At 43.2% G+C, this 21,064-nt stretch overlaps 1 protein-coding gene across 9 annotated transcripts in view; it reads right to left on the bottom strand.

Annotated features, from left to right (window-relative positions):
- Positions 1-21,064, bottom strand: part of PRKAG2 (protein kinase AMP-activated non-catalytic subunit gamma 2) — a 635,875-nt gene that overhangs the window by 209,604 nt on the left and 405,207 nt on the right. For 7 of the 9 annotated variants that reach the window (XM_030198247.1, XM_030198257.1, XM_030198237.1 and 4 more), the window contains one exon: positions 123-168. In XM_030198247.1, the coding sequence (XP_030054107.1) occupies positions 123-168 (46 nt within the window). Of the gene's footprint in view, positions 1-122; positions 169-1,525; positions 1,613-21,064 lie in introns of those variants that run through there. The other 2 variants (XM_030198290.1, XM_030198282.1) reach the window with 1 other exon arrangement.

The raw sequence follows: 21,064 nt of genomic DNA on the forward strand, positions 1-21,064 counted from the left end.
GATGAGGACTCCCGGGGAAGCAAGCGACTAAATCACACCGTCGCTATGTCCCCAAGCAAAAATGACAAAAAAAAAAAAAAAAAAAGGAAGCGAGAGAACAGCAGCACCCATAATACACTCACCTTCATCGTCCAGCTCCAGTTTCTCCAGCATGCCTTCAGCGGAGCCCTGCGAAGGAAACAGAAATACCGGTAAGCATCCAAAGACGCTACTGCGGCAGCCGGACAGGCGCAGACTCCGTCTTCTTACTCACACTCGCCACAACAACTCACCTCCCTCCCTCCTCCCCCACCCCAACTGAATCTGCACTTCCCACTATAAACCGCCGGCCGATTGGCTGGAGGGAGAAGCCCGTTCACCAACCAACTACCACAGATACTTCTACGGCCCCTGCCTACCTTTTACGTCTTCTGAAGCGGCGTAGCTCGAGCCGGCTGTTTATTTTTTTTCCCCCTTTTTTCGCAGCTAACAGCTGAGCAACGTCGCAGAAGCGCGAGCTAAAAGGGACGCAAGGATTACGTAACGCGAACGTCAGCTAGACTCTCTCTCACTCACTAAAAAAAAAAAAACACAGCCGGCTCTCTCTCTTCTCACGCGGCTCTTTCATTTGGGATCCTTCGCCTATGGCGGGAAGAAGGTTGGCGCGACGTGATTTTAGGGTTGAGGGGAGACGGTAGTGAAGGTGGGGATTAGGGTGTTGGTTCTCAGAGGCACAACATTTAGAGAAATATAGAAGAAAAGAATAGTATTTATTCGCCTAAAAATCAAATGAAAGGCACTTAGACTTATGGTTTGGTTAGCTGAAGGAAGGGAGTTATGGGCTAAACCTTACCTAGGAGGACACATTGAGACTGATGCAAAAAGCTAGAGGGGGTTAACAAGCGGACTACTGTTTTAGCACGGAAATTAACTCCAATGGTAGACATCAGCAGACTCATATTAAAGCCTAGGGTAAGGTGGCTGTTAATATGCAGCAATGCAGCTTTTTTAAGATGCTGCATAAGAGGAGAAAATGTACTGCCAGGTCTAAGCAGTACATTGAAGGGTATGGAGTGGTCACTGTCGCTGGCCCTGGCCTAGATACAGCTTTCTACATCTGCCCTAGCAATATCCCTGATAACCCAGTAGTCCTAGAGTTACTGGCACAATAAAAAAAATAAAAAAAAAAAAGGACACAAAATATGCAGCCCCGCCCCCACGCCACACAGTCTGCTTGATCTCAAGAAAGCTAGATTCTATAAGCAGTAAAAATACTGGTAAAGTAACAAATACATTTTCTTCCATACTCTGCTTAATACAAAATAAAAAGTACATATCCAAAAAAACACAAACATCCTTGAGCATGTTCCTCTTTCCTTTCTCTCCCATCCATTAGCAGCAAACCTCCCCCCCCCACTATTCCTCCCTTTCCATATTCTTTATGTCCCCCTTTCCCTCCCCATGTGCATCCCTCTCCCCAATCTTTTTTCAGCCTCCCTCCACCCACATGACTCCATCCGCCTCCCCTACTATTACTAATACTTATCATTTCTGGTAGTTTAGTGGCCTCTTTGGGACAGGAAAGAGCCTCACTCTTTACTGCTCAGCGCTGCTGACCTGCCCACTGCTGAGATTTCAAGCAGTGACCTCCTAACACTTGGAAGCAGTGCTTTATGGGCAGGGTCACCACATATGGCTCCACCCCTATGATAGCCACACCCCTTACACCAGTCATGGTGCATATAAACAGACATCATTGAAAATAATATACTAGTATAGGAGAAAAAAATAACGTGACTTTTTTTCATTATAAATCATTTTGGTAAGCTGTTACAGCTCCAGTATACCCAGTGCAAAATAAGACAGCAGATGTCAATTCTCAAATTGGACATATTCCAAACAATAAAATGATTTTTTTTCTACCTTTGTTGTCTGGTGACTGTTTTTCTATCCATATTGGTCCTAGTCTCTGATTCTGCTGCTCTCTATCTGTTCTCTTAACTCCGTTTCCAGGGCTTCCTTTCCATTTATTTCTTTACTTTCCTCCTTTCTTCTTCATTTCTTGCTCTACATCCATAAGTAAAAGCTATGCCCTCCTCTGTGGAATTGACTGGAGGAGGTATAACGTGGATCCAGCTTCTGCCTATTTTCTCCATCCAAGTGCAGTTTTTCTCCTCTCTTCCCTTTCCCTCATCTCCATCCATGTGCAGTTTTTCTCCTCTCTTCCCTTTCCTTCATCTCCATCCATGTTCATCTTCTTCTTTTTTCTTTCTTCCCCTCCATCCATATCCAGCACGTCTCCTCTCTCCTCCCCTCCATCCATGTCCAGCATTTCTCCTCTCTTCCCTCCCCTGTATTCATATAAAGCAATAATTCTCTCTCCCCCTCTCCTCCATCTGTCCAGCATTTCTCCTCTCTCCCCCCAAACCCCTTCATCCATGTCCAGCAATTCTCTATCTCCTGCTCTCCTCTCCATCCTTTCCCAGCATTTCTCCTCTCTCCCCTGCCCTCTCCTCCCATGTCCAGCGATTCTCCTCTGTCCCCCGTCCTCCCCTGCCATCCATGTCCAGCGATTCTGCTCTCTCCTCTTCCCTCCCCTCTCATGCATGTCCAACGATTCTGCCCTCACCTTCCATCCATGTCCAGCGAATTTCTCTTCCCTGACCTCCCCTCCCATTCATGACCAGCATGTCTCCTCTCTCCCCTGCCCTCCCTTCCCATCCATGTCCAGCGATTCTTCTCTGCCCCTTGTCCTCCCCTGCCATCCATGTCCAGCGATTCTCCTCTCTCCCCTGCCCTCCCCTTGGCTTCTAGTTGAGTCAGCACAACAATTTCTGCTTTTCCTTTCTCCTCCATCCCCCTGCAGTGGCCAGCATGTCTTTCTTTTCCACCCCCACCCCCTAGCAGCTTTCGATGTTTTTTTTATCACTACTTTAACTCTAGTGAGATCTATGAAAACTATGGTAACCAGCGTGTCTTTCTCCTCTGTCCCTCCCCCCCCCCCCCGCCACAGTGACCGTGATTCTTCTTACTTGTATGGCTGCACGCTGCCTCTGCTCCTGCTGACACAGAAATACGCCTGCGGGATTGGACAGGCCTTGAGCATGTGCATATGCTCAAGGCCCAGCAACAGCCCAGTGTACAGTTACCATACTTGTATATCAGCGGGAGTATCAGAGGCAACATGCAGGTATACTGGTAAGAAGAACTGCGGTCACTACAGCGGGGGGGGGGGGGGAGGTGAAGGAGAAAGATATACTGGTCGCCGCAGTTTTCAAAAATTGTACTGTTCATTTAGATCACTAACAGTCTTTATATCAGCATCAATAATATAATAGTATGAAAGCTTCCAAGAAAACAGAGCCAAGATGCTATTACACTGAAATACTCTCATCAGCTGACACTAAGGTCCCTGTTTACTAAGCTGCGCTGTAGGTGCACAAACTTTTTAGCATGCGCTAACACTAGAGATACCCATAGGAATATAATGGGTGTCTCTATCATTGGCGTGCGCTAAAGGTTAGCGCGCCTACAGTGCAGCTCAGTAAACAGGGCCCTAAATAATTTACAAGAGTGGAATAAGAGCTTTTGCTGTAGGTTCAAGGTTATTTTATTTGATAGGCCACTTAGAGACAACCATTAAAGCAGGTTACAAAATTAAAAAATAATATAATTAATTAAAATCAGTAGAAGAACACCAACCAATTAGAAAGGAAAGAAGCAGAACAAAGCAAAAACACAAACAAAGGCCTGCTGTGTCACCAGAGACCCAAACCCCAGGATACCACACTACTGTCACCACTGGCTGAGAAAAAAGGAAAAAAAAGAACTACTCAAAAAATTAGAGGAAGGCCTCCTGGAAGAAGTACAATTTAAGCACCCTCTTAAAGGTCAGTAGAGTGGTTTCCAACCTCAAAGAGATCAGCAGCTGATTCCGCAGCTGAGGATCCATCATGCTAAACATGGAAGTCCGCTATGAAATCAAGGAGACTTGAAGGAAGGAAGGCACTACCAACTGGCACAAGTGAGCTGATTGAAGAGCTCTAGAGGGGACACAGGAAACCAATTGGCAGGCCAAAAATGAAGGGAGGCCAGTCTGGCGGATTTTAAAGACTTTGAAAAAAACGTGGAACCTCACAGGAAACCAGTGTTCTGCCATCAATAAAGGGGTCACATGATCATACTGTAGAATATAATGTGGCAATGGGAATACTGAAGACTCCAATTGCTTTGTGGCATGGTTCATTTGAAACATTGGTACTATAGTCCATTATTACATTAAAATGGACAGGAGGTAAATAGGTGTCCTCATTGCCTTTTGATGCTCAGTTTTAATATACTCATCTGTTAAAAAACAGCCACCTTTCACCAGCATTCAACCACATTCCCTAAAGGATAACATAAAAGTTTTTTTTTTTAATTTACTACCCAAACCAATGCATTTAAACATTAAAAGCTACAGATATTTGCTTTCTGAAATTACAGATGTAATCCAGAATGAAATCTTTTTTTTCTATAGAAGTTCTAGTTACCATTGTACCAGGATACACTCTTTGGACTTGAGTTTCATTTGAATAGTACAGGGGCCATATTTAAAACAGATAAATAAAAATGTATATAGTTATGGCAATGATGTCTAGTCTTGATAGTCTTTGTAGATTGGCTCATCACAATCTCTCAATTTTCTTTTCTTGGCTTATATTCGAGTCAACCATTCCCCCCCCCTTTTTTTATGGAGAGGGGGAGGTGCCTCGGCTTATATTCGGATGGGCTTATATTTGAGTATATACAGTATATAGTGATCAATAGATTGTAAATAATCCATAACAATAGGTTAAAACATGCATACAAGTGAGGAAGTGAAATAAACAGTCACATACTCGACAGGTGTAGTCAAAAAGGATCACCTAATGGTAAGATAAGAACAGCCATACTGGGTCAGACCAATAGAAGCAGTATACTGGGCTTGAGGGACCATCAGTGGCCAATCCAGGTCACAAGTACCTGGCAGAAACTCAAACAGTAGTAACATTCCATGCTACCAATCCCAGGGCAAGCAGTGACTTCCTCATTTCTATCTAAATAGAGGACTATGGACTTTTCCTTCAGAAACTTGTCCAAACCTTTTTTAAACCCACATATGCTAACCAGTGTTACCACATCCTCCGGCAACAAGTTCCAGAGCTTAACTATTAATTGAGTGAAAATATTTCCTTCTATTTATTTTTAAAGTATTTCCATGTAACTTCATTGAGTGTCCCATAGTCTGTACGTTTTGAAAGAATTAAAAAAATCGATTCACTTCTACTCATTCTACACCACTCAGGATTTTGTAGATTTCAATCATATCTCCCCTCAACTGTCTCGTTTCCAAGCTGAAGAGCCCTAACATCTTTAACCTTTCCTCATATGAGAGGAGTTCCATCCCCTTTATCATTTTGGTCACTCTTTGAATCTTTTCTAATTCCACTATTTCTTTGAGATACAGTGACAAGCAGAACTGAACGCAATACTCAAGCTGAGGTTGCACAATGGAGCGATTCAAAGGCATCATAATATTCTCGGTCTTATTTTGCATCCCTTTCCTAATAATTGTTAGCATTCTGTTTGCTTTTTTTGCCTGCCACCGCACACTGGGCAGAAGATTTCAGCGTATCGTATACAATGACACCTTGAGTGCTGACTCCTAAGGTGGACCCTAGCATCAGGTGACTATGATTTGGATTATTCTTTCCAATGTGCATCACTTTGTATTTGTCCACATTAAATTTCATCTGCCATTTGGATGCCCAGTCTTCCAGTTTCCTAAGTTCTTCCTGCAATTTTTCACAGTCTGCATATGTTTCGACAACTTTGAATAGTTTTGTGTCATCTGCATATTTAATCACCTCACTTGTTACGATTTCCAGATCATTTATAAATGTGTTAAACAGCACCAATTCCACCACAGATCCCTATGGCATTCCACTCCTCCATTGAGAAAAATGACCATTTAACCCTACCCTCTATTTTCTGTCCAATAACCCATTCCTAATCCACAGAAGGACATTGCCTCCTATCCCATAACTTTTTAATTTTCTCAGGCATCTCTCATGAGGAACTTTATCAAAAGCTTTCGGAAAAAAAGTTGAGAGCTTAAAGATATATATCTCATTAAAAAGCAGTTAAATCAATCCCCTTGCATAACATAAAAATGCTTCTAGTTAAATTATGGCCAAAGAATTAAAAAAGCTCAAAAACCTTTTATACTATCGATCTGCTCTTTTGCTGCTTACCAGCCCTAGATACTTCCCCACCAATCAACCCCTTTCTGCTATCAGTTCCTTTCCTATTTCTTACCCCTTTCTCCAGTAACCATAGGGGGTCGGTGAATCATCTTGTTTGGGAAGGCTAAACAGAGGCGGGGCTGGGGAGTAGGCTGGGCTGGGACATGGTGGGGTAAGTTAAAATCCTTGGGGTGCAGGAACACCAATCAGGCTTATTTTCGAAAGAGAAGGGCGCCCATCTTTCGACACAAATCGGAAGATGGGCGTCCTTCTCTCAGGGTCGCCCAAATCGGCATAATCGAAAGACGATTTTGGGCATCACCAACTGCTTCCCGTCGTGGGGACGACCAAAGTTCCCGGGGGGGGGGGGGGGCGTGTCAGAGGCATAGCGAAGGCAGGACTGGGGCATGCCTAACAGATGGGCGTCCTCGAGCGATAATGGAAAAAAGCACGTCCCTGATGAGCACTTGGCCGACTTTACTTGGTCCATTTTTTGTTACGACCAAGCCTCAAAGAGGTGCCTGAACTGACCAGAGGACCACCGGAGGGAATCGAGGATGACCTCCCCTGACTCCCCCAGTGGTGACTAACCCCCTCCCACCCTGAAAAAAACAACTTTAAAAACTTTTTTTGACAGCCTCAAATATCATACTCAGGTCCATCGCAGCAATATGCAGGTCCCTGGGGGGGGGGGGGGGGGGGGGGAGGTGTATGTGTGTCAGCAGAGGCATAGCGAAGGCGTGGGCTTCCTTCTTTCAAACATTTTGGACGTCCTGAACTGCCCCCCCCCCCTCCCACAGGGACGGCCAAATTTCAAGGGAGTGGAGTGGAGTGGCCTAGTGGTTAGAGCACTGGTCTTGCAATCCAAAGGTGGCTGGTTCAAATCCCACTGCTGCTACTTGTGATCCAAAATCCAAATAAATAAATAAAGGGGTGTCACAGGCATAACAAAGGCATGGCCATCCTTCTCACAAAAACATCTACATTTTGGACGTCCTCTACTGCTGTGGCAGGGACAGAGACATAGCGAGGGACAGAAAAAAAAAAAGACGTCCCTGACGAGCACTTGGATGTTTTCAGTTGGACTTCTGTTTTTCTAAGGTTGAGGATGGTAATTTATTTAAGGTTGTAGAAGGCTATTATACACGCAGCTTGTCTGCATGTATGAAGCCGTCTTTGGCATGCACAGAGCAGCCAAGCATAAAGCTTGGCTGCTCTGCACTGGCTTCCCCTCCCTAGGAAGGAAATCGTGTGCAAATGAGCTAACAGCAAGCAGCTTATTTGCATGTGATTTCCTTGATGCATGCTCGTTCCTTTCCGAATCGCTAAGGGATTGGTAAGGGAAGGGCTTTTTCCGTTCAGTTAGTGCATCAGTTAGTCCACTGCAGTACCCCCTAGGGTGCCCGGTTGGTGTTCTGGCATGTCAGGGGGACCAGTGCACTACAAATGCTGGCTCCTCCCACGACCAAATGAGTTGGATTTGGTCATTTTGAGATGGTTCCGCGTTAGGAGTTACGGATCAAGAAAGGGATCTGGGTGTCGTCGTCGATGATACGCTGAAACCTTCTGCTCAGTGTGCTGCTGCGGCTAGGAAAGCGAATAGAATGTTGGGTGTTATTAGGAAGGGTATGGAGTCCAGGTGTGCGGATGTTATAATGCCGTTGTATCGCTCCATGGTGCGACCGCACCTGGAGTATTGTGTTCAGTACTGGTCTCCGTATCTCAAAAAAGATATAGTAGAATTGGAAAAGGTACAGCGAAGGGCGACGAAAATGATAGTGGGGATGGGACGACTTTCCTATGAAGAGAGGCTGAGAAGGCTAGGGCTTTTCAGCTTGGAGAAGAGACGGCTGAGGGGAGATATGATAGAAGTGTATAAAATAATGAGTGGAATGGATCGGGTGGATGTGAAGCGACTGTTCACGCTATCCAAAAATACTAGGACTAGAGGGCATGAGTTGAAGCTACAGTGTGGTAAATTTAAAACGAATCTGAGAAAATTTTTCTTCACCCAACGTGTAATTAGACTCTGGAATTCGTTGCCGGAGAACGTGGTATGGGCGGTTAGCTTGACGGAGTTTAAAAAGGGGTTAGATAGATTCCTAAAGGACAAGTCCATAGACCGCTATTAAATGGACTCGGAAAAATTCCGCATTTTTAGGTATAACTTGTCTGGAATGTTTTTACGTTTGGGGAGCGTGCCAGGTGCCCTTGATCTGGATTGGCCACTGTCGGTGACAGGATGCTGGGCTAGATGGACCTTTGGTCTTTCCCAGTATGGCACTACTTATGTACTTATGTACTTATGGGCGTCCCCGGTTTCCATTATCGTCAAAAACCGGGGATGACCATCTCTAAGGTCGACCATCTCTAAGGTCGACCTAAATGTTGAGATTTGGGCGTCCCCGACCGTATTATCAAAATGAAAGATGGCCGCATATCTTGTTTTGATAATACAGGTTTCCCCGCCCCTTCGCGGGGACGTCCTGCGAGGACGCCCTCAGGAAAACTTGGGCGCCCCGTTCGATTATGCCCCTCCACGTCAGCAGTACATGGACAGCAGGTCACTTTTGAACAGAACTGGGAAGGACCCCTGCACTGTGTCACTCTGGTGCAGCTGTTCTAGCTACCTCTCTCCCACCCCCGCCAGTATTTCTATTACTGAGCGTAATATTCACTCTGCATACACTCCAGAGAATTATGTGCCAAAATCAAAACAATGCGCCAGCTTAATAACAACATATTAAATAGAATAGGATACGCAGTATTATGTGAAGGTTCTTTAACACTTGGCTTCCAGTCAGCCCCAGTCCCCTACTATCCAGCATCTTCCAGGTGGCCACATGAACAGTGGCGTTCAGCAGCACTGTAATAGAAATTCTGTTTCTGCAACCATAAATGATTTACCTATCACTGTTTTTGGTAGGTTGCCAATTGACCACCAGGCTTAAGATTTGCTGGCCTGTAGTTTATTATTGAGCTACCAATCATGTTTAGAATATGCATTATCCCCCAGGTTCTATGTAGCGAAAAAACTGCGCCAAAATCCAAGCAGATTTTATAACAATGCGTGTAACTTAACAAGCAAATGAGCACTGATAACAGCACTTAATAATCAGTAATGAGCACTAATTGGCACTGATCAGAATTTACTTGCACAATTCACTAAGTGTATTCTGTAATGAAGTGCACCAAAATTCTAACGTGCACAGGCAAAATGGGGCGTGGTTACGGGCTGGGAAATGGGCATTTTGTGGGCATTCTGAAATTTACGCGCGTGTAATTATAGAATATGGCCCAGTGCATGTAAATTTAAGTGCCAGGATTTATGCCACATTTTGTTAGTGTAAATGGATGCTTGTAGTTTTATGCACTGAGGTATCAACTAAGCATATTCCATAATCGGCACCTAAATCTAGGCACCAAGTATAGAATACACTTAGTCGGCATTGATTTCAGCGCCAATTTTGTAGGTGCCATATACAGAAATTCCCCATAGCTGTGTTAGTTGTATCTATTGGTTAGAGCAGCAGCATAAGAACCAGATAAACCAGGGTTCAAATCCTACTACAACTTGGACAAGTCACTTAACTTTCCATTGTCTTAGGTATAAAGTTAAACTGTAAGTCCTCCAAGGACAGTGAAATACCTAAAGCACCTGGATGTAACTCACCTACTGAGAAAGACGTGTGAGCTAAATCCAAACCCAAAATTCATTACCATGCATACTGTGAAATCAATACCCTATAAAAGTCACTCAAGACCTATAAGGCAATTAGTACTAACTTCTAGGAGTTACACAACAAGAACCTATCTAGGAAAAGGCTGCACTTGGGAAAATGAAATAATCTAACTACTGATCATTCAATACCTTTTTCACTCATGCAGAATACAGATAGACTGTCACCAAGTATAGAATAAGTAACCCCCCTGTTTAGAAAGCTGCGCGGCATTGCCAACACAACCCATTCAAAGTGAATGGGCTGTATCGGCAGTACTGCACAGCCAGCCGCTAGCGTGGCTTTGTAAACAGGGGCCTAAAAATAGAAATAAGTAGATAAAAATCAAACTGAACCCCTAGAAAGCCGGATTGTCCATATAGTGCCACACTAGAGAAACAGTTATTCATGCCCCCCTGTACTGTGCAAAATATAAAGACAACAGATGTAACTTTCGAAAACGGAGACATTCCAATCACTATATTACAAATTAACAAACAAAAATAAAAACATGGAAAATAAGGTGATACCTTTTTATTGGAATAATTCAAAACATTTTTGACTAACTAAAACCACCTTCCTCAGGTCAAGGTCAAGTTTTGACCTCTGAAAGCCTGTCAAAAATATATTGAATTAGTCCAATGAAATGGTATCACCTTATGTTTTGTTTTGGGGTTTTTTTTTTTTGTTTATTTTAATTTAATAACCATTAAACTGGACTGACAGAACTACAACACTACTGTATCCTAAATTAAAAATAAAAATTTTTTCTCTACCTTTGAGCATTTAATTTTTCTAATCATGTAAGTCCCAGTCTGCTTTCCTTTAAAGGATCTCCTGTTCATTTTGCTAATCTTCTGTCTTCTTCACTTCCTGCGCTACATCCATCTCTAATACTGATCTTTTCTTTGTTTTCTTTTATTTTTCTGCCTGTTTGATTTCAGATTTCATTCATTCTAACTATCCACTCTTCAATCTCCCTTTTTTCACTGCATCAACCTATAGCTTTCTATATCGTTTCCTCATCCAGGCCCTCCCATTCCCCTTCTTCTTATTCAAGAATCATAAGGGAGATGAGATGATCTTTATATGCAGTATTTATTTGAAATACACCAAGGGGTTCATTTTTAAAAGAGAAAAGCATTTAAAAAGTATCATAAAGCACAGTTTGGATGGATTTCTTTTTAAATCAGTATTTTCAAAACCTGTTTTGCAGACATGACATCTATCTATGCATTTCGTCTGCAATGCATCAATCACAAGGGGGCATGTCAGGGCATTTCAAAGGCGGAATTAGGGTGGGCTTAGGGTGTGCCTAACACTTGGATGTTTTACAGCCATAATGGAACAAAACCAAAACATCTAGGTCGAAAAACGTAAATGTTTTGATCTAGACCTGTTTTTACAACGAATAAGACACAAAAAGGTGCCCTAAATGACTAGACGACCACTGGAGGGATTCAGGGATGACCTCCCCTTATTCCCCCAGTGGTCACTGACCTCTTCCTGCCCCCCAAAAATATGAATAAAAATAGCCTCAGATGTTAAAGGCAGTCCATTAAAGCAGCATGCAGGCCCCTAGAGTAGTGTAGTGGTGAGTGCAGTGCACTGTAGACAGGTGGACCCAAGCCCATACCTCCTCCTACCTGTTACACTTGTGGTGGAAACTAACAGTCCTCCAAAACTCACCAGAAACCCACTATACCCACATATAGGTGACCCCTTCACCTATAAGGGCTACTGTAGTGGTGTACAGTTGGGGGTAGTGGGTTTTGTGTGGGTTTTGGAGGGCTCAACAGACAAGAAAAGGGAGCAATGGTGAGATGTGTACCTGGGAGTATTTATATGAAGTCTACAGCAGTACCCCCTAGGGTGCCCCATTGCTCTCCTGGGATGTCTGGGAGACCAGTCTGATAAAGATGCTGGCCCCTCCTATATCCCAATGGCTTGATTTTGTGCATTTTTAACTTGTTCGTTGTTTTTCTTTTTTTCAAAAATGGCCTGAAAAGATACTACTACTACTACTTATCATTTCTATAGCGCTACTAGATGTACGCAGCGCTGTACACTTAAACATGAAGAGACAGTCCCTGATCGACAGACCTTACAATCTAATTAAGACAGACAAACAGGACAAATAAGAGATAAGGGAATTACTAAGGTGGGGATGATAAAATAAACACACAAAGCATAAAAACCATGTTCGAAACAGTATTTTCGAAAAAAAGATAGTCTTTTTTTTTAATGGGTATATTTCCTATCCAGAAACTATACGTCCAAAGTCCAACTTAGACACATTATCGAAAATGCCGTCCAAATGAGTCATTTGGTGTATTTCAAATAAATACTGCATATAAAGATCATCTCATCTCCCTTGTGATTCTTGGATGTGCCACCCCTTTATCCTACTCTGGTTCGTCTTCATACGGTCATAGGGACTTGCGTTCCTCCACTTCATGTGGCTGTTCTTCTCACCTTCCTCTGATTCCCCAGTCTTTTCATTTACTCTTCTGTCTTTCCCCCTCCCATCCAACATCTCCTCTCTGTCTCCTCTTCCCATGCAGTATTTACTCTGTTTCTTTCCCTTTCTCTCCCCCTGCCTGGCATCTCTCCTCTGTCTCTTTTTCTTCCTCTGCAAATCAGAATTGCCCCATCTCTCTCTTTTCTCCTTATCCAGCAATACCCCATCCAGCAATACCCCCGTTCTCTCTGTGTGTTTCTTCTCCCCCATCCAGCATTACCCTCTTTTGTGTGTGTGTGTGCCTCTTCTCCTCATCCAGCATTACCCTATTCTCTGTGTGTTTCTTTCTTTTTTTTCCCTCACTCCATTTTTTTCTCCCCATCCAGCATTATCCCAAACTCTCTCTCTGTTTCTTCTCCCCCATTCAGCATTACCCCATTCTCTGTTTGTTTCTTCTCCCCATCCACCCCAATCTTTCTCTCTTCCCTCATCTATCATTATCCCTTCTCTTTTCTCTCTCTTTCTGGCTATCTTTCTCTGCTCCCCCCACTGATGCCAGCACCACTCACTTTCTCTCCCCCCCCCCCCCCCCCCACTACAGATTTCCCTGGTGGACAGCAGAACAGAAGCCATCAGCTATAATCCAATGTGAAGATGTGTGGGACTAATTTTCTTCACGCACCTCCACTAGCACTGGGAGAGAGAAGAAAGTCACAGTTGCGGCTGAGGAGGCTTAGCCTCCCCAAGCCTCTTACACAGGGCACCTATGGAGGTAACTAAATTCATGGGAAGAGCAGTAATAATTCCAACAGCTACAACTGCAGTCTTAAAATATTCTCTGTGTGTACTTCTGGTGCATTAGGTGAATGAATGGCATTGAATGTAATATTTTCTGTCACGGATATAATTTCCCTAGTACCAGCTCTCACCTACATACATTGTTGTTATTGCTACTACTCTTGGCCTATGCCCAAAGTTCTCTTCAGTTCATTGCAAATCTGAGCTTGATATCATCAGTCCTGTAGTTCATTTATATCAAATTGAATGAGAAGTCTGAGCAACTGCCTGCCTACAATTCCCCAAGGAAGATACTGGAAACACTTGCACAGCTGGTATGTACACTTATTTATGGACTTGAAAAAATCCTGATGACTCTTCCTATTCCACACCTGCGCTTTTAGCCTATTGCGAACCTGCCCAACCTCTCTTCTGCAGTATATAGAGTGTAATCCAACTACTGTCCTTCACTCACTGCAGCACACTCTGACTCCCTCTGCTGCTTGTCATCCTGTAGCTCATGCACACAGGGCCAGACAACATGGTACAGGAGAGTACAAGCCAGTTGAGATTTGTTATTTTAGAGGAACTGTAACTAAGGAGCATTAAAACTTCCTTCAAGATATTTTATCTATGATAGCGAGTAACAGATGAAGTTCTGCTAATGTCCCCAGAAAAAAGTTTCAGAACATTTACACAGCAAGTATAACAGAGAACAATTATTTGCAGTATGATGCATGTAAACTTGCATTAGGGAAGAAGTGCAAAGAATGAATCTCACATTTAGTTCCTATTTACATATTTTTTGGGTACTTAACGTATACAAAAGCCATCTAATTTAAAGCAGCCGTTCCATCCAGGTTGCTACACATAACAACTTTCTTAAATATATATTTTTAAGAAAACCGAACAGAGAAAAAGAACAAATAAGCTTAACTATTCCATGCACACTGCTACAGCCTAACTACCAGCCACAGAGTGTGACTACCCGCAAACCACCCAAGCACACCTAAAACACTTCTCACACAACCTATCCAACATCCGCTCATCTAAATCCTCTTTTACCTCAGCTTATGATCAACTGTATTTAAATCATGTACTGACTTTATCATAACCTACTCTGTAAGCCACATTGTGCCTGCAAAAAGGTGGGATAATGTGGGGTACAAATGCAATAAATAATAATAATAATAATCTCTCCCTATCCATCATAAACTTTCTTTCCCATTTGTTCTCTGGCATCTTGAGTAAACAAGATTACATGATTCCCACTTAGTTCCCTGCAGCACCAACCTTTTCCACAAAACTCTGCAACAATCTGGACAGCAAAACCAGCATGGACATTTTCCAGATACCCAGCCTCTTAGATCCCCTATGTAGACTGCTATATAGACCTAGTTCATGAGTGTCTGCATTTCTTAAGTCTTCTAGTTATTACAGTAGTTGCAGACAATGTGCCAGTCAGACCTAGCTTCTAGCTTATCTATTTCATCACAGCCTAGTAAGTGTCTCTAATAACTAGGCTGTGATGAAATAGATAAGCTAGAAGCTAGGTCTGACTGGTACATTGTCTGCAACTACTGTAATAACTAGAAGACTTAAGAAATGCAGACACTCATGAACTAGGTCTATATAGCAGTCTACATAGGGGACCTATGCACAGCCTACCAGACACTCAGCTACATGAGAGCCTGTATTTCTGCTAAGAATTCTAGTTAAGACAAGTTATCAGGACCAATAAAATGTGAGACCGTGTACCTGGGCCAAGAAGAGTCAGGATCATCAGTAGTTTTTATTGCCGATACTATCCTCACTCAACAATGCGCGGTGTTGGAGTAAGGGCTTGGTTTTTTCCCTTCAGTGAATTATGACCTATTCAAGACTTGTATTGCTTTATACCGGCTTTTTTGGAAATTACATCTCCGCTTCCCTATTTTCTTTGGTGCGACACGCTGAAATCGGACCATATGCTATCTCAGCCCACACATGGGTCAGGATGGATTGGCAACTTGATTTGGGATCAGACTGGAACAAGTGGTGGGCCTTCCCATTACCTTTGTCATCTGACCCGATTTTTCAGGTTAGGCTGCACCCGAATTGGCTTGACTATAAGGCTCATAATGCTGTCCACCAGGATGACCCTCTGCTGTACTGGGAGGTGGCCAAGACGGTTCTATGGGGGGGAAATAGTCAGTTATTCAAGCCATGTAAAGAAGGCACAAGATTGTGAAATTCTCCGCTTGGAGGCTCTTGTGCATTCTGCCAGACAACGCTTTGGCCATACACATGATCCTTTTCATAGAAAACAACTCCTAAAGACTCAGGTAGTGCTTAACAAGCTTTTACAGGAGAGAACGTGGAAATCTTTAGTTTATTATAATTATCGTCTTTATACTCAAGGCAACAAATGTGGGAGGATGCTAGTCCATCTGATCTCACACCGTGGAGGAACGATTCGGGTTTTGACGAGACCACAGGGGCTGTTTGGTTGTAGATGACAAAGATATTCAGGATATTTTTGTGAAGAATATGGTTAAATGGTCAGTATTCTTAATGGAGAAGGGTAGTTAGTGGGGTTCCCCAGGGCTCTGTGCTGGGACCGCTGCTTTTTAACATATTTATAAATGACGTAGAGATGGAAGTAACTAGTGAGGTAATTAAATTTGCTGATGACACAAAGTTATTCAAAGTTGTTAAATCGCGGGAGGATTATGAAAAATTACAAGCGGACCTTACAAGACTGGGAGACTGGGCGTCTAAATGGCAGATGACATTTAATGTGAGCAAGTGCAAAGTGATGCATGTGGGAAAGAGGAACCTGAATTATAGCTACTTCATGCAAGGTTCCATGTTAGGAGTCATGGACCAAGAAAGGGATCTAGGTGTCGTCATTGATGATACGTTGAAACCTTCTGCTCAGTGTGCTGCTGTGACTAAGAAAGCAAATAGAATGATAGGTATTATTAGGAAAGGAATGGAAAACAAAAATGAGGATGTTATAATGCCTTTGTATCGCTCCATGGTGCGACCGCACCTCGAATATTGTGTTCAATTCTGGTCACCGCATCTCAAAAAAGATATAGTGGAATTAGAAAGGGTGCAGAGAAGGGCAACAAAAATGATAAAGGGGATGGGACAACTTCCCTATGAGGAAAGGCTAAAGCGGCTAGAGCTCTTCAGCTTAGAGAAAAGACGGCTGAGGGGAGATATGATAGAGGTCTATAAAATAATGAGTGGAGTTGAATGGGTAGATGTGAAGCGTCTGTTCACGCTTTCCAAAAATATTAGGACTAGGGGGCATGCGATGAAGCTACAATGTAGTAAATTTAAAACGAATCGGAGAAAATTTTTCTTCACTCAACATGTAATTAAACTCTGGAATTCATTGCCAGAGATTGTGGTAAAAGCGGTTAGCTTAGCGGAGTTTAAAAAAGGTTTGGATGGCTTCCTAAAGGAAAAGTCCATAGACCGTTATTAAATGGACTTGGGGAAAATCCACTATTTCTGGGATAAGCTGTATAAAATGTTTTGTACAGTTTTGGGATTTTGCTGGGTATCTGTGACCTGGATTGGCCACTGTTAGAAACAGGATGCTGGGCTCGATGGACCTTTGGTCTTTCCCAGTATGGCAATACTTATGTACTTATATCATTGACTATATGACATGCCCCCTGATGAAGGCTTACAACCATCACAATATTTGGATAATATCTTCATACCTGCTCTCACTCCCGCTGAGCGGAACTCATTGAATCAACCCTTAGACATGGATGAGGTTCGGTTTGCTTTTACGCATAGCCCTCTCTTGAAAGCCCCTGGTCCGTATGGGTTTTGGGATGAATTTTACAAGCTGATGGGGGAAGCCCCTGGTCCAGATGGGTTTTGGGATGAATTTTAAAAGCTGATGGGGGAGGAATGTGTGTTACCACTTACTCAAATGTTTAATGTAATGGTGAATGCGGAGGCTGTACCACCGGAGCTGAACACGGCTCGCACTGTTGTCCACCCTAAACCAGGACAGGACCTTCTTCTGCCTGAGTCCTATAGGCCTATTTCCTTGATCAACTTTGAGCTTAAACTACTTGCTAAGGCGATGGCCAATAGACTAGAACGATATTTACCTTCTCTATTACATGAGGCTCAAGTGGGATTTGTGCGTGGCTGGTTCATTGCGAAGAACTTGTGGATCTTACCGGGTATTTGTGACCTGGATTGGCCACTGCTGGAAACAGGATGCTGGGCTCGACGGACCTTTGGTCTTTCCTATCTATCCACTCTATCAGATTAACTGTTCACTCGTCCTCTAGATTGTTCACTTGTCTTTAGATTGTTCTCTTGTCTTTTAGATTGTAAGCTCTTTGAGCAGGGACCGTCCTTCTATGTCTAAATTGTACAGCGCTGCGTAACCCTAGTAGCGCTTTAGAAATGCTAGTTAGTAGTAGTAGTAGTACTTATGGAAAATATTGGTGATGCTGGAACACCGGGCATGAGGCGATTACCGTTCATTATTACTTAGCTTCAATGCGGAAAAAGCATTTGACCGGGTATGCTGGGATTTTCTTTTTGCCCTTTTGCCTAAGTATGGCATAGACGGACAGTTTCTCTCTATGGTTCAAGTGCTTTATTCTTTTCCTAGAGCTCATGTACTGGTTAACAATTCTGTGCCTGCTTGTTTTCCTATACAACGGGGTACCCAGCAGGGCTGCCCACTTTCGCCGCTGCTCTTTATATTCACTTTGGATCTGTTGTTGAGGGACATATACCACACTCTGGATGTTCATGGGATTCGGGTGGGTGGTCTGTGCTTTAAGGTAGTGGCTTTCTCTGATGATCCTTTGGTGCACATCACCCACCCTGAACAGTCGCTACCAGCATTTTAGCCTTGTTTTTGGAGTATGGAGATTTCACTGGGTTTCAATTGAATCTCACTAAATTGGAGGCATTGTCTTCTACAGCATCCCATAGGACTTTCTGGGGCTCGGGTTTTCTGCTGAAATGGGCGACTCAGTCTTTTCGATATCTGGGGATACAGTTGACCATGCATCCAATGACCCTGTACGCCATTAATATTCCCCCTCTAACTGAGGAAATCTGTAGGCTACTGGAAGGCTGGATGGACCTTCCATTATCTCTGATGGGGCGCATCAGTCTGCTTTGTATGGTTATTTTTCCTGAATGGCTTTATCTCTTACAAACTCTGCCTCTTCAACTCTTACACCGTGATCTCCATAAGCTTTATGATATTTTTAATAGATTCTGCTGGGTGGGGAAGAAGCCTAAGATACATTGGCATCTCCTCTTGGGAAATTGGAGCCAGAGTGGTTTGGGATTACCTGACTATAGACTTTACAACCAGACATGCCTATTGTGCCACATGGGTGATTGGTGACTGGGTAGGTCACGTTTTACACTTTGACTCTGGAGCAGGCATTTTTTGCTCTGTACAATTGCCTTTCATTGCTTTATTGTACATCTGCTCAGCTTCTGCCTTGTTTCAAGCATTCTATTCTCCTGAGACCTCTCCGAGTGGTATGGAAGGCCTTGGTTGCTTTGTTGTGGGGTGACCCTGTCATTACTACTATGTTAGCTATTTGTGGAAATGCAGATTTTGACCCTGGGATGGACAATGCGATATTTTGAGCCTGGGAGTCCCACGGTATTTCACATTTGAAACACATTTTAATGTCAAAAGCTTTGAGGACCTTCAGCAACAAGCTGGGACCCAGTGGGGTAATCGCTATGGGTATTGCCAACTACACCACCATGTCCTCTCATTGCTGACCATGTCGTTGGGCTGAGGGATGGGTGCCACCTTGAAGGATTTCTTTCAGTCACTCTCTAGGGAGGGCATCTCTATCTCTAGGCTGCATCGTGCACTTTGTTCCCGGCGGGTGGGAAGAGATCTGTCCAATCTTCAGAATCATTGGGCGGTGAATTTGGGGCAAGACTTGGAAGCCTGGGATCCAAGTAAAATATTCGGGCTCTCCTCATTTGGTGACGGGGACGTGGCTCCAGGAATGCTATTTTCGAGTGATACACTGTGCTTATTTTTCACAAGTGCAGTTGTTTCATGCATGTGGAGTACACTTGCTTCTCTGTGTTAAATGTGGTGGAGTTGCTGGCACCTTGGGGCATTCTTTTTAGACATGTCCCAAGATTCAAAGATTCTGGTCAGCTGTCATGCAATACATGATTTCTGTTCTGGGTGGGGCTGCTCGGCTTGGTGGAGCAATTAGTTAGCTTATAGGAATGGGACTAAGGAGCAAATTCTTCTGTTTAGTAAACTGTGCCTCATTGCCCGCAAGTGTATCTTTCAGTACTGGACCTCAGGGAAGGCTTCCTCAGTTTGGCATTAGCGGAATCAAATCCACTTATTAGCCACTTGGGAGATGAGGGCAGCATGTGGCTCTCTTTCAATATGGACTGTTTATTTACATATACTGAGTTCTAGGGGATGAAGCTTACTGTTAAATTTGTTATAGCCTAGGGGGACGATGTGGAGGGATTGTGTAGTACTAAGAAGCATGAGTCTTTAGGGGGAGGAAGGGAGTTATTTGGGTTTCCGGGAGGAGGGGGGAAGGGGGTAACCATAAGAGGTTTTATTTTAATTCTCTTTCCTATGGGGGGCTAGAGGTATCAAGAGTACAGGCCTTGGCCCTGGAGGTTTTCTTTCCATTCTTGTTGACGTAGCATTTGGGATTTTGGGACGGGGGTTGTAGGGGGGGAGGACTTTGATGGCTTGTTTGATTTATTGGGGGGAAAAACTTTAATGGCTGGCTGGTTTGATTTACTGGGGATACGCCAGTTTGGAATGTTTTTTCTTTGGTTATCTATGGCTTGTGTTACCTTTCAAGAAGTCATCAATAAAAATTGTTGAACTCTTAACTACTGTTTTTCAGTTTACAATTCAGTCTGATAGAGCTGCCATTGAATTTTTGGATGTTCATCTATATTGTGTGGGTACAAATATAAATACTATGTTGTACAGGAAAGAAGTGGTTAGGAATATTCTATTGCATTTTAGTAGCTTCCTTTCTTATAAATTGTGCATGAATCTTCCCATTAGTCAGTTCCTTCAGGTATGAAGAATATGTTCTACTGATGAGCAATTTGAATTTCATGCTAGTTCTTTATGGGATAGGTTTAATGCCCGGGGGGGGGGGGGGGGGGGGGGTTCTTCTTCAGCTTTAAAGAAAGCATACTATAGAGCAAAATTTGCCCATCATGAGGTGTTGTCACAATATAATAGTACAGGTATACAGGACAGATTAGTAGCAGTTTTCCCTTATACTACCCCATATCTTTGGTGGTTTCTTTGTTATACAAATTTTGGAATGTTTTACAGATTCATCAACTTTTTATGGAACCACCTATTGTTGCTTATCAGATGAGGCAGACTATAGGTGGATTTTTGTCATACAAAAGGTTAGATTATTCAGCTCAGGAAGACACTATTAAGGAGCATGAAAGTTGTGGTCATTGTCAGTTGTGCAACACTGCCATAACAGGTTCTAGCTGGGATACGCCAAGACACATTAAAATAATTTCTTGGGACAACACTGATTGTAATTCTAGTTCTGTAATTTACGTTACATAAGTGCATAAGTATTGCCATACTGGGAAAGACCAAAGGTCCACCAAGTCCAGCATTCTGTTTCCAACAGTGGCCAATCCAGGTCACAAATACCTGGCAAGATCCCAAAAAAGTACAAAACATTTTATACTGCTTATCCCAGAAATAGTGGATTTTCCCCAAGTCCATTTAATAACGGTCTATAGACTTTTCCTTTAGGAAACCGTCCAAACCTTTTTTTAAACTCCACTAAGCTAACCGCCTTTACCACATTCTCTGGCAACGAATT

Source organism: Microcaecilia unicolor, chromosome 1, assembly GCF_901765095.1.
Source record: "Microcaecilia unicolor chromosome 1, aMicUni1.1, whole genome shotgun sequence".
NCBI lineage: Eukaryota > Metazoa > Chordata > Amphibia > Gymnophiona > Siphonopidae > Microcaecilia > Microcaecilia unicolor.